Here is a 12801-nt window from a genome sequence, read left to right on the forward strand (position 1 = left end):
CCCAAGATTTTAAAGCTGGATGATAGGGTAATGATGTATAAGAAGGTTAGGGCTCTGATCACTTGAGATCAGGAGTTTGAGACTAGCCTGGCCAACGTAGTGAAACCCCATCCCTACTAAAAATACAAAAATTAACTGGGCATGGTGGTACGTACCTATCATCCTAGCTGCTGGGGAAGCTGAGGCAAGAGAATCGCTGGAACCTGGGAGGCAGAGGTTGTGGTGAGCTGAGATTGTGTCACCACTGCACTCCAGCCTGGGCAACAGAGCAAGACTCTGTCTCAAAAATAAATAAATAAAAATAAAAATAAAAAAGGACAGAGGGAGAAGGTCAGGAGGAGGTTGATGGATTCGGTTTTAGATGTAACTGTGGAGTAATGGTGAAGTATCTGCATCGTGGAGTTCACTAGGCAGTCAGTGCTTCAGAGATGGAGAGGACAGAGGCAAGAAGGGAATCGGGGGAGGTGCCTTCACAGAAGTAAGAGCTTAAGACAGGAAAATAGAGTTCTGAAAAGGAGAATAAAGCAGAGGGGGCAAACGGTTTAGGCTGGAGAGATGCTCATGGTTTGAGGACTGACGGAGGAATAAGAACGGCTGTAGAGGAATAGAAACAATGAGAGAAACCTGCCACAACCATCATTGGAGAACAGATACAAGAAGGAGGAATGGCCAAATGGGTCCAACGCCGCAGAATGAGATCAAGAACAAACATAGATGGGGAAGAGGTACAGATCAGGCAGTAGTCAGGTCATGTGTCAGCTTTCAGAGACAGGTTTTAGTGTGGCCAGGCAGAAGTCGGGAGATAAGAGGAAATGGGTAGAGAAAAAAATGCATTTCTGCAGGAGCTAGGGTGTGAAAGAGGGATGGGCCAGGTTTGCTGGAGAGAATAAGAGGGAGTGCAAGCTTGGCACCCAGCCCTCAGATCCAGGGTGACTGGGCCTGTTTCCCTGCTGGGCCAGTAGCCCCCATGCTAAAAGGTAGGATTTAGCAGGGTCTGGACATGCTAGGCAGCACTTCTGCAAGGCCAGGGCCTGCCTCCCCTCCCTGTGGCAGGCTAGGGTTAGGGCTTGAGCTGTACTAGAGGATCTGAGAGTCCTTCATGGCACTGTAGGACCCGAATGTGTTCAGACCCCCAGGTCACCAGGACACCTGGGCTCTGCTGTGTCCCCACAGGTTTTTGCCCTGACTCAGGCTGAGGACTTTGGGTGTAGGACTCGCATTTCCTTACGCAGAGGTTGGTGGGGCATTGAATGAAGGTATTAATAGGCTCCATGTAGCACAGGCACACGGGCCTGGTGCATCAAGTGGCCAGAGCCCCTGCTTGGTGCCAGGAAAATGTGGGATGCCTGAGCAGGCAGAGACCACTCAGCAGGTAATAATGGGGTGACCCAAGAAAATGACCCTCAGAGGGCAGTGGAGACCCAGGCATTTGAGACGGCCTGGCAAATGCACAGCACCTGAGGGCTGTGTGCCTATATGTGTATGTTTGGGGGTGAGAGGAGGGTATTACTAGCCAAGGGGACATATGAACAACCTATGTGCAAGTTCTAGGACCTTCCTATACTCCTGTACCCCTATTTGAAGACTTCTGTTCAACATACCCACGTGGCCCATTAGAATGTTCCACTGAACAGGAAAACCAATGTGCAATCAGGAGAGAAGCTCAAAGGACCTTTCCAGCTGTGGCATGCAGAGATCCATAAAGCTTAATCCTTTAAAAGGAGTTATTCTAAATAATAGAATAATTCCTATTATTAGCCCAGGAGTGAGCATAAACGAATGAAAAGTCCATGAATGTGGGGACTGAATCCCATAATAGGTTGCAAAACGGCATGATAAAGAGCATGGGCTCTGGAGACAGACCACCTAGGCTCCAATTTCAGCTCTGTCACATGTGAGCTGGGTGCTCTAGGGCAAGCTGCTTAACCTCCCCAGGCCTCAGTTTCTCCATCTGTAAAATGGGGATAGTTAGACTTAGCTCTCAGGCTTATCATGAAGATGAGTGGCTTAATATTTGTAAAGTGCTTAGAACAATAATTGACACAGCACACGCTTTCTGGGTGTTAAAAAATATTCTTACCCTGTTGGGTTTTTAAGTGATGCTCTTCTCGGGGATCTTTATGACATACTTTTGAGGAAGATGAGAAACCAGGCTTCTTAGCTCTGTTAAACATTTTAGACACACAAACAGTCCTCACTTTGCATGGTAGTATGGGACTGTAAAAATGGCCATGCAAGCTAAAACTGTGCAAAGCAATCCTAAAAATCAAGAGAAAAATTACAACTGTTCTGTGACCTTTAAAATTTTTTGTCAAAGCATTAGAAACCCTTACCATAGGTTGTAAGTGTGTAGGGAGACAAGCAAACAAAAATAGTAAAACAAATATTTTAGTACACAGTAATTTGAAACATTAGAAACAATGCAACATTTTAAGTGTTTTCTTTCTTTGTGAAAATAAACTTATTGAGAGGTTTTTTTTTTTTAAAAGTTCTTGCCTTCTTCTCTTTGCATAACTTACGCTACTGAGGGAACATCTTTTCTCTACCAGTGAATTGCCATAGTCCTTTATAAATTTGCATCAGCTTCCAACATCTTATACTCTTTGCTTTCAATGTTGTGAAATACCTCTGGAAGTTCCTATAATGTGAAGATTTTTGCTGGCATCACTTCCTGTGGGACATCTTCATCCTTTTTGTCGCAACCACTTTCCTCATTTATGCTTTGAACAATGGTTTCAGGTTTCATCAATATAAATAGAAACTTTAAGGGTCCTGGCTGTCAGAAAGTCACATAGAGCTTACTCAGAATGATGTCAAATTCCACTCTAGAAATTTAAAACCTCAGCCTGTTAAAAATAGCTTGTCATCAACAAAGGAACCAGATGATAACATACACAAGGCTGACTTTTTAGTCTCAACTTATATATATGAAAAAAACAACCCCAAAACTGCTCAACATAAGCGCAGGCATTTTCAGTGCCCTGCATCCAAGCATTAATGATTATTTAAATGGTAGAATAACATAAAATGATGAAGCAACTGGATAAATTCAACTATGTTGTCGAATTTTTGTAGTTGACGGAAATCAGTCTTTGGACTTTAAGATCTCATGTAGATCAGAGAAGAAATACAATTACATACTCCTTAAGAATCTGATGAAAGTTATGGCCTTTCTCCACCAGAATGTGCACATGAGCCGATACAATGTTATGCAGTGTTTCAAGGAATCCACAGAGCCCTGGATATCCAATTAGAAGCCCTGGCTATGAATCTAGAATTTTATTACTTTATTACTAGGTGAAACCCAGCCCAAGTTCGTTTGAGAGCCACTGCAAGTTCCAAAAACTGTAGGCACTATCTAAGTAAAGGCAAACCTTGGAGCATGTCATCTGCCACTGAAAATGCATTTAATGATGACTCACTCTTTCCTCACTATACAAGTTTGTTCAAACTACACCTCTTCAGCTACAAACTACCTACCATCCCTGAAACTCTGTTCTGAGAGTAAAGGGATTACAAAACCTGGCTGAAAATACAGACTCAATAGAATGTTGAAAAACACAATAGAACCAGCACATCAGACTGTAAATTGATTGTCTTGCACAGGATGTTAGCTGCTCTTCGAATGAGGTTCCTGAGTGGCACCTGAGCCTATTGCTGGTGGCATCCTATTCTGCCGTTCTCTTTCTTCCTCCTTCCCCATTCCTTTCTTTCTCTTCTCCCTTTATTCGTCCTCTGCAATTCTTTTTTTCCACACTACCGTTGGCAGGTCCCTAGGGACACTGTTTAATCTGGCCCATGGTACAAGAGATTTTAGATCTTCATTGAAGTCACTAGAGATGGCCTGAGTGAGTCACTTTGAATTTAATAGGCAAACTGATGGAAGGCTCTGAGAAGACCTCGATGCCCAAGAATTGTGTTCTTACTGTAGAAACTATTTTGATCAAAAAAGTCATTTTGGTCAAAAAGGGGAGTTGGGGGAATTGCTTTTTTTGTTTTTAAATTGATTTGGCTTCAAGGGAAGAAGATTGCCTAAACAAAACCTGCTGATGAAGTCACAGAATGACTCCACCTCTGGAATGAGCTTTATTTTCTTATATTTTGACAAGAAATTTGGCTTTCAATTGGGAATGCACGTCACTCTACCCACTCAAGGGCAAGATGATAAGGTTCTATCAGACCAAGCGTCTAAAGGAACCTGAGACTCTACCAAGGTCAGAAATACTGCAATTCAAGCCAAAAGATCTTTCTTGGGCTTCCTTGTTTTGACTTGTAACCATAAATTAGTCTTGCCTAAATGTCTGATCACATTATAAAACAGTGAGTGAATCTGTACTGTGCAGCACCGTCTGAAGCAACAGGAGCTGTAGATGAACCTTTAAGGGGATTCTGTAATTTTCTGTCCCTTTGATTTCCACAGGACTCTAAATTGCCCCCTCTGAGGTCAAGGAACACAAGATGGTTTTGGAAATACTGAACCCGATGCATTATAACATCACCAGCATGGTGCCTGAGGCCATGCCTGCTGCCACCATGCCAATCCTGCTCCTCACTGGCCTTTTTCTCTTGGTGTGGAATTATGAGGGTACATCCTCAATACCAGGTAAGTCAGTTGTTTATTTCCATTTCTAAGGAGATTATTTACTTGGGATTTTGGTCCATGATGGTAAAGAAAATTTTGCAAAAGGACAAAAAGCACACCTGGTAAGATCTCTGAAGACTATGGCTGTGTTAGCAAATAAGGACTTGGGTGAAAATTTTCAAACCAATTATCTGCACATTTTAAATGAAAGCACTTTAAAAATATCTTAGATAAACCCTTCCAGTCTGCACTGTGCTTTCGTAAAGTAGACTTGGCACAAGTACCTTTAAAACAAGCTCAAGATGGGGTGGAGTAAAGTAAAATTCCAGGGTTTTCTGGTTAACTTTTAAAAATGAGATTGCAAATTTGCTCTGAAGGTGAAAATGTCTCTGGAACGCCTTCTTCACTGCTTTTCTTCTCCCTTTCATTTTGCTTCCTCCATGCCCCCTCTTTGTCTTATATTTATCCCTTCTCTTTATTCCACTCATCATTTTCTCTTATTCTTGGGAATGTGGTGATAGTGGTCCCCATTTTTCTCCCACTACCTGGCTCCCATAAGGGTCAAATGAGATCCAGGCAGTGGGATAAAAATTCAGACCACTGCAGTACTCTTGGAACATCACACCTCGAGAGAATCTTCAACAAGATCTGTGGGTCAATCAAAAGTGGAGAATAATATAATTATCCAGATAATCCCAATAGAAAACCCCACCCTTCCACTGTTAAAGCTACAGTGATCAGATATCAGATTAATTCAGAATGACCTGAAATTTCAGACTGCTTCTTTAGTTTTCAGTGAAGATGCCTCATTGCAGACACATCTGTTCCCAATTCCATAAGATATCCAATGAGACTCTAAGAGCGTAGTTATTACACACTGGTAAGTGTGGTGGGCCTCGTCTCAGTGGGATCAGAAGTGGGAGCATGGGGCTGGCACAAAATGCTCTGTGTCTGGATTCTTTTTAACATTGCAGATAATTGCCTGTCTCTCTGCCTGATTCAGCCTGATATTTTAGATTACTTTAATGCCCAGTTTAAAGGAACATTTAGTTAATTTTGTTCTCTGCTCCCTGACAGGGTCAGCTCTAGAGAAGGGAGGCTCAGAGCTAAGGGAGGACTGTTTCATTGTCTTTAACTTGAACTCTCTTCCCCAGCGTGGCCCTTCCTCACTGGATTTCTCCTCTCCCAAGGGGGCTTCATGGTCAGGGTCAGTGAATGGTCGGGGTGGGGTGAGTACGTAGAGGGGTGGAAAGCCTTCTTTTTCCTCTTCTTCCCTTCATAGGCCCAGGTGCTAAATTCTAATTTGTCTGTATTATCAGAGAATCAGGCCAGGAGAGTCCAGCACTGCCCACACCGCATTGCCCATCCAGTAAGCCACTGGTTATCAAGCTTTTAAGTCTATGTAAGAACACCCAGCAGGTAGGAGCTTGTTAACATTTCTGTTCCTGGACCCTGCTCCTGACTTTTTGACTCAGGCTCTTCAGGTCTAGAAACATGCATTTTTAAAAAGTCCCCCCGGATGCTTATGCTAATCAGCACTGGTAGAATTTCCTTGGACCCTTGACCAAGGAGGTCAGCCTGTTAGGACAAGCCTGAGAACCAGCAGCCCTGAAGCTCTGGATCAGCAGGAGAGTAGGCAGCATCTCACTCTGTCCACCATTTCTGGGCCAGGGCCATCATGCTGCATCCACTGACAGTCAGATCAAGTAGCACAGTGATTCTCAGCACTGTCTGAGGTAGGGGCTCAGCTGGTTTGGGGCTGCTATTTTTAAAAAAATCTCCACTCCTGATTTTTTATGAGCAGCCAAGGTTGAGAGCCACAGATATGAGCCTAACTCCTTCGTTTGACAGAAGGGGAAACTGAGACCCGGGGAGCTGATCTGCCTTGCCCAGGCAAAACGCTATGACAAGCATGAGAAGCCATGGAGTTCAAACTCCTCATTTTACAAGTGGAGGGTTAAAGCCCAGAGAAGGGAAATGGCTTGTCAGCTCCCCAGCTGGACAGGAAGTGGGAATGTAGGGGGGCCACCAGGAAGTCCTAAAGCCCAGGTTGATGATCATTTTGCTGGACAGGTAGTTTCTAGTTTCACACTTTCCCTTTGAAAGCAGAAGGTCTAGTTAAAATCCACTAGTAGCACAGACTGTGAGATCCTATGGTTTCTGGTTGGGGGAGGGAAGATAAGAAAATTGGCCTTGTTTGGGGTGGTTTTTGCTGATCAATACTCCTGAGCTCCTGCCAGCTCACTTGAATCAGTGGCTCTCTAGGTTCTTGGTTTTAGAGGTTTGGGGGAAGCGCAGAGTCAGGAAAGCTCAGGACCAGTGAAAGCTGGAGGAACTTACAATGATTTAAAGTCCTTGAGTGAGTTATAATTTACAAAGCAGTTTCATGCCCATTTTCTATGGTGAGGTTGGTGTGTTTGTGTCTGTTTTGTAGGTGGCAAAACTGAGACTCAAAGAGTCACACAACTAGTAAGTGATGAAACTGGGGCTCATATCTAAGCTTCTTCTAGCTGTATTTACTAAGAGGCCCTGTTCTCCTGCTTAGGGGAGGGAGGATGTGTGAAAAGATTAAAGAGATGTGGTTTCTGCCCCGAGGGGATTATATAAATGTAGTAAAGACAGTCAGGGGCACACACATAGGTGGCTGACTTAGTGCCAGGTAAGGGCTATGAAAGTCCTGAGGAAAGTGTCATTCCTGTGGGGGAGGGAGAGTGGCCAGGGTAGTGGGGGGCAGGGTTGGAAGCTTCAGTTCTGAAAAATTGCTCCCAGTCTACTGATCTGGGTCAGGACTCACAGTCACCTGGCACGGGCTGCTCTCCCTTCCCCAAGGACATATAGCCATCCCCAGCTCTGAACAAGGGTCCTCTCCCTCCATATGCCATGCTGTGCCCTGGGTACCACATCCCAGAGCAGAGAACTGGGGGGGAAAAAAGCATGGCAACTGACATTCCACTTTTTCTTATTAAGATAATGTTTCACAGAAAAGTGCACAGCGCGGTGATAAATTTGCCATCACAATGCAGCCTGAGAAAGCGGATGTTACCCTTCTTCCAGAAGCTGCTCATGTGCCTTTGCAATCACTCTCCCTCACTCCAGAGGAAAACACCGTCTTTGATTTTGTGACAGTCACTCCCTTGCTTTTTTTTTCCATCATTTTACCACATAATTTCATATCCCAGAGAATACAGGTTAATTTTGCCTTGTTTTAAACGTTTTAGCAGTCAATTCATACATTATGTATTCTCGTATCTTGCTTCTTTTGCTCAATAGTGTGTTTCTAAGATCCATCCACATTGTGGCACGCAGGTGTAGTTCATTTTCATTGCCATAGGGTATTGAGTTATATAAATATCTCATGGTTTAATTGCCAGTTCCACTGTTGAGGGACACTTGAGGTGTCTTTAGTTTGGGGCTATTGTGAACAAGGCTGTTCTGAATGTATATGTGCACACAGGTTTCTCTATGGTGTATATGTGTAAGGCGTGGAAAGCAACAGCTTGTTGATTAGGACAGCTGGGGAGAGGTCCCAGCTGTTGGCTCCAAGGAGGCTGTCTCTGTACAAAAATGCAGCAAAGCATTCACTACTCCTTTTAGGGTGTGAAAGAGGCTCCCACAATCACTGCATGCCTAAATAAGCATTCCTAAATCTGAGAAGCAAAGATCAGCTTAATGTGGATACAACCAGAATATTTCCCTAATATTCTACCAAAGTTTCTACCTTCCTCCAGCATTCTTCTCTCCAGCTGGAGGGTGGGTAGAAGCATAAGATATACACATAAATGAAAAGGTCACACTGTGTTAAGATTCTTTTATTTTGTAATTATTTTTCACATACTCTCCTGTCTTGCCCCTAGACTTTGATGGGGACCATTATACTTATAATATCTCCAGTCCCTAATTTGGAGCTAGTGTCTATACCAGTAGTATCTATACCAGTAATTGTTTGTTGGATGAATTAAGCTGATACAGAATTGATCGCTAAGGACTCAAAACTCTGGTTCTCTTCTGGTTAGAACACTAAAGTTCTTAATCTAAGCACAAGGTTCAATCTCCCTTTTTCAGTAGATACGTCTCTCCTGCGTCATAGCTTACATTTGAATGGCAGGTCCCAAATATTAAGATTTTTACATGGCAGGCTGGGTGTGGTGGCACAAGCCTGTAATCCCAAATCCCAGCTACTCAGGAGGCTGAGGCAGAAGAATCGCTTGAACCCGGGAGGTGGAGGTTGCAGTGAGCCGAGATCATGCCACTGCACTCCAGCCTGGGCAAGAGAGCGAGACTCTGTCTCAAAAAAAAGGATGGCATTTAAAACTTCATCCTTTATATTAGATACACATGCCTAATTAATTTTTAAAATTTATTCAGGAAATATTTATTGAGCATCTACAAAGTGCCAAGCTGTAAATATCCAGTGAGGTAATATTATGCATATATTAATTGATTAAAGGTTAATATATCTAATGACAGTTTAAGGAAATACATATTCAATCAAATCTGCCGTGGAAATCTTTTAAAGAGCTTAATGAAATTATTTTAATACGAAGTCAGTCATCTACTGTATAATGTAGTGTTACTAAAATAATCACAAGATTAACAACCTTAGACCATATTTTGGTTCTATAGGTATGAGCAAACATCTTCTATTTAAAGGGAAAAAAGAGCCGACAGTCTTGCTCATATTAACTCAGCTATTGCAAAGTAAAAGACTAAAAACTGTTTGCTGTGTTTGGGACTAAACATCCAATTTAGGTGATTCAAGCAAAAGCTTACACTATGTATATCATTACACAACTCTTGCCCATAAGGTGAGAATGCTGTCTCACGTAGTTAGGAGTGTTTTGGCTTCAGAATGATTTCACTGGCAGAATGGAATTAAAGGAGAAAGATTCAGAAAAACTACTACTTGACAATTTCTAAAAAATTCTAAAACTTTTTAATCTAACTTTTTACCACCACCAGTAAAATCAAAGTACCAAGTTTGTTCTCTGATATAAGCAACATCAAATTCCCCAGTTGTTCCCTGGGTTCATGTTCTTTATAATTCTGCCATCCTCTGCATAAGCAAGGTTGTAAGCAGCCACTACTCTCAGCTAAAACCAGATTATGGGACTCAAACTCCAGTCTAGAGGCTCAAAGACCCATTGCCTGACTCCTCAACTCTTAGCTTTATTTTGCCTAATGAGATTTAGCTTAAGAGCCTTTTCTTAAACAGTCTTTTTTGAGGGGAATAAAATAGATGTTCTTGGATTAGACATTGTCCTTGTAGATCTTGTTTCTTTCAGTTGAAAGATTTCCTACAAAACTACAGACCAGTTTTAACCCACCTATTCTGTCAACTGGGGCACTCAAACCAAAAGTTTCCAGAAAAAAACTACGCGCCAAACAGATCTGCCGGCTCGTCAGCGTTTCCATGTTTGCTACCAAACGCACGAATTGACTTGTATTCAAAACTCATTGATACCGGTTAACCTGGGAAGAAATTAGCACACACACCCCAGTTCATTCAGACTGAAATGATTGAGACCAAATAAAACTAGTGTGGCGTGGATACTGAATCCTTTTTACTCACGGAGGGGTGAAGAGCCTCATGTTAAGTGTGAGGCTTTTGTTTTGTTTTGTTTCAAATCACTTTATTCATGATTCACAGATATACATCAAATGTAAAGAACACTTAGCTATAAAAGAACAAAAACAGGAGTAACACAAAGCAGTTGCAATTTTTGGTGTGACTAAGATGTAGCTTACTCTCTGACACCTGTCCTAGGTCCTGGCTACTGCCTGGGAATTGGACCCCTCATCTCCCATGGCAGATTCCTGTGGATGGGGATCGGCAGTGCCTGCAACTATTACAACCGGGTGTATGGAGAATTCATGCGAGTCTGGATCTCTGGAGAGGAAACACTCATTATCAGCAAGTGAGTCTGTTCATAATCGGAGACATACTTTTTTTTTTTTTTTTTTTTTTTGAGACGGAGTCTTGCTTTGTTGCCCAGCCTGGAGTGCAGTGGCGCGATCTCGGCTCACTGCAAGCTCCGCCTCCCGGGTTGACGTCATTCTCCTGAGTCGGCCTCCCGAGTAGCTGGGAGTACAGGTGGCCGCCGCCACTCCCGGCTAATTTTTTGCATTTTTAGTAGAGACGGGGTTTCACCGTGTTAGCCAGGGTGGTCTCAATCTTCTGACCTCGTGATCCACCCACCTTGGCCTCCCAAAGTGCTGGGATTACAGGCGTGAGCCACCGCGCCCGGCAGGAGACATACTTTTTAAATCGAGGCTGGAGTTTTTTCCACTTAAGACAGCTTTATTTTGATTATTGATGTCTTTGTTTCTAATGCTATATTTTTACCACTGAAATGAAGGTGAGCAATCCCCAGAAATCTAACATTGAAACAGAATAATTGGGTTTTGCTTGAAATGAAGTCAGCGGAACATAAATAAATAACTCTGGAAAGTTGGGAAATTATTTACAGTCTCTGTGAGCAGTGAATGTGGAAACTTGGAAGCCAGATAATTTGATTTCAACGAAACATACTTTAGGGAGAGGTGTTATCTTTTCTGCTTTCCGAAGTTTTTTGGTCTTAACCACAAATAAACATTAAAAAGAACCAAGCCAAACAAACAAAGAAAAAACCCATACAAAACAAAAATAAAACCCAAGACACCACTGCACTATAGTCTGGGTGACAGAGCAAGACCCTGTCTTTTAAAAAGTAAAATAAAACCTGAGGCAGAGGTATCTGATCAGCAATTTGCTAATTTATTCTCCTGCCAAGCCACTGAGCACCTCTAAAAGAGCAGATGGTAAGCCGACCTTGGCTGAATCTGATTAAAGAAAAAAGAAAATAAAAGAAGAGACGGTAGAAAAAGAAGTCATTCACATGCTGCTCTTCCATTTATGACTTTACGCCAGTATCCAGTGGAGGGATCTTACATAAATCAGGAACAATGTTACCCATTTAAAAAAATAGTGTCCTCCCTCTCTGCATTATTATATTTTGTGGATAACTAGCAGATTGAATTAGTTCTATGGTTAACTAAATAGGAATTGACTATAAAGAACTAGTTTGGTGAAATACTCGTTTTCTTGTTTATTGATCTTAGAAAATGGAGAATTTCAAAGGCAGCGTATTTCCGTAGACTTTCAGCCAGTTTTAGTAGATTTTTAGCAAACCTATGTGCAAACACTGTCTCATTAACACATTTTTATATTTGTAATCCCTGACAGAGCTTTACCCACAAACCGAAGCTGACCAGGGTGTTTTACCAATTTGTTCAAATTATTCATTCAGATACAAAGACTATAGCTCAAAAGCAAGTGAAGCTTTTCTAGAAACTACATAATTTTTTCAGGTCAAGATTACATACGTCATCTCATAAAATACCACGGTATCCTCAAAGCCCAAATATTTGAAGCAGATACTGAAAGAAGGAAGCAGGAGAGAAATAGGTGTTATTTTAATACTTCCAAATATTTCAAACTATCCAAAACAATTTTTTTTTGGCCTGGGATTTTTTTGTTTGTTTCATTCAGTTTCATGTTGTAGCACTTCTAAGAGTAGCTGAGGCAGACCTCACACAACTAAACAGAAATGGCTTCAGGTGGAAACAGCATTTCATTGGGTTCATTGTGACGTACATTAATGCAGTAGTTTTCAAAGTGTGGTCCTTCAACAGGCAGCATCAACAAGCCTGGGAACTTGTTAGCAATGCACCTTCTTGGGCCCCACCCTGACCTACTAAATGAGACAGTCTGGGGTGGGACCCGCAATCCGTGTTTTAACAAAGTCTGCAGGTGATTCTGCTGCACACTTGAGTTTGAGAACCACTGCTCTAAGAACTAGATCATAATTACTTTTTTAATTTTAATTCTCCTGGTCTATTAGGCTTTAGTCAGCCAAATTTAAGTGACTATGATATGTTCTTGGTATGTTCTCATTTTAAAAATCAGTACTTGAGTCACTTTTACAACTGGCTACGGTCTCACAAATATCCTGGAAGCGCTGGTGTTTGGGTTTGCGGGTAGGGACATTTGCTGCTGCTTCTCTTACATTTCCCCACACAGCCACCTGCCTTCCAGCTCTCCCCAGCCCAGGGTCTGCCTTCCCCACCACCTCTTTCCCTCAGCAGACAGGTGAAGTGACCCCCAGGATATTTATCTAGAAGGATATCTACCTGCTGCCCAGGATCTAGCACAGTGCCATGCTTCTCACCCTAGCTGTACC

General features: G+C 42.4%; 1 protein-coding gene across 2 annotated transcripts in view; it reads left to right on the forward strand.

The window, feature by feature from the left end:
- The window catches only part of CYP19A1 (cytochrome P450 family 19 subfamily A member 1), a 91573-nt gene that overhangs the window by 54027 nt on the left and 24745 nt on the right, over positions 1-12801 (forward strand). The window contains exons 2-3 of one of the 2 annotated variants that reach the window (XM_011755946.3): positions 4421-4603; positions 10347-10497. In XM_011755946.3, coding sequence (XP_011754248.2) covers positions 4459-4603; positions 10347-10497 — 296 coding nt within the window. In that variant the 5' untranslated portion in view covers positions 4421-4458. Of the gene's footprint in view, positions 1-2550; positions 4604-10346; positions 10498-12801 lie in introns of those variants that run through there. The other variant, XM_071066853.1, reaches the window with a different exon arrangement.

This window comes from Macaca nemestrina, chromosome 7, assembly GCF_043159975.1.
Source record: "Macaca nemestrina isolate mMacNem1 chromosome 7, mMacNem.hap1, whole genome shotgun sequence".
In the NCBI taxonomy this organism is placed as follows: Eukaryota; Metazoa; Chordata; class Mammalia; order Primates; family Cercopithecidae; genus Macaca; species Macaca nemestrina.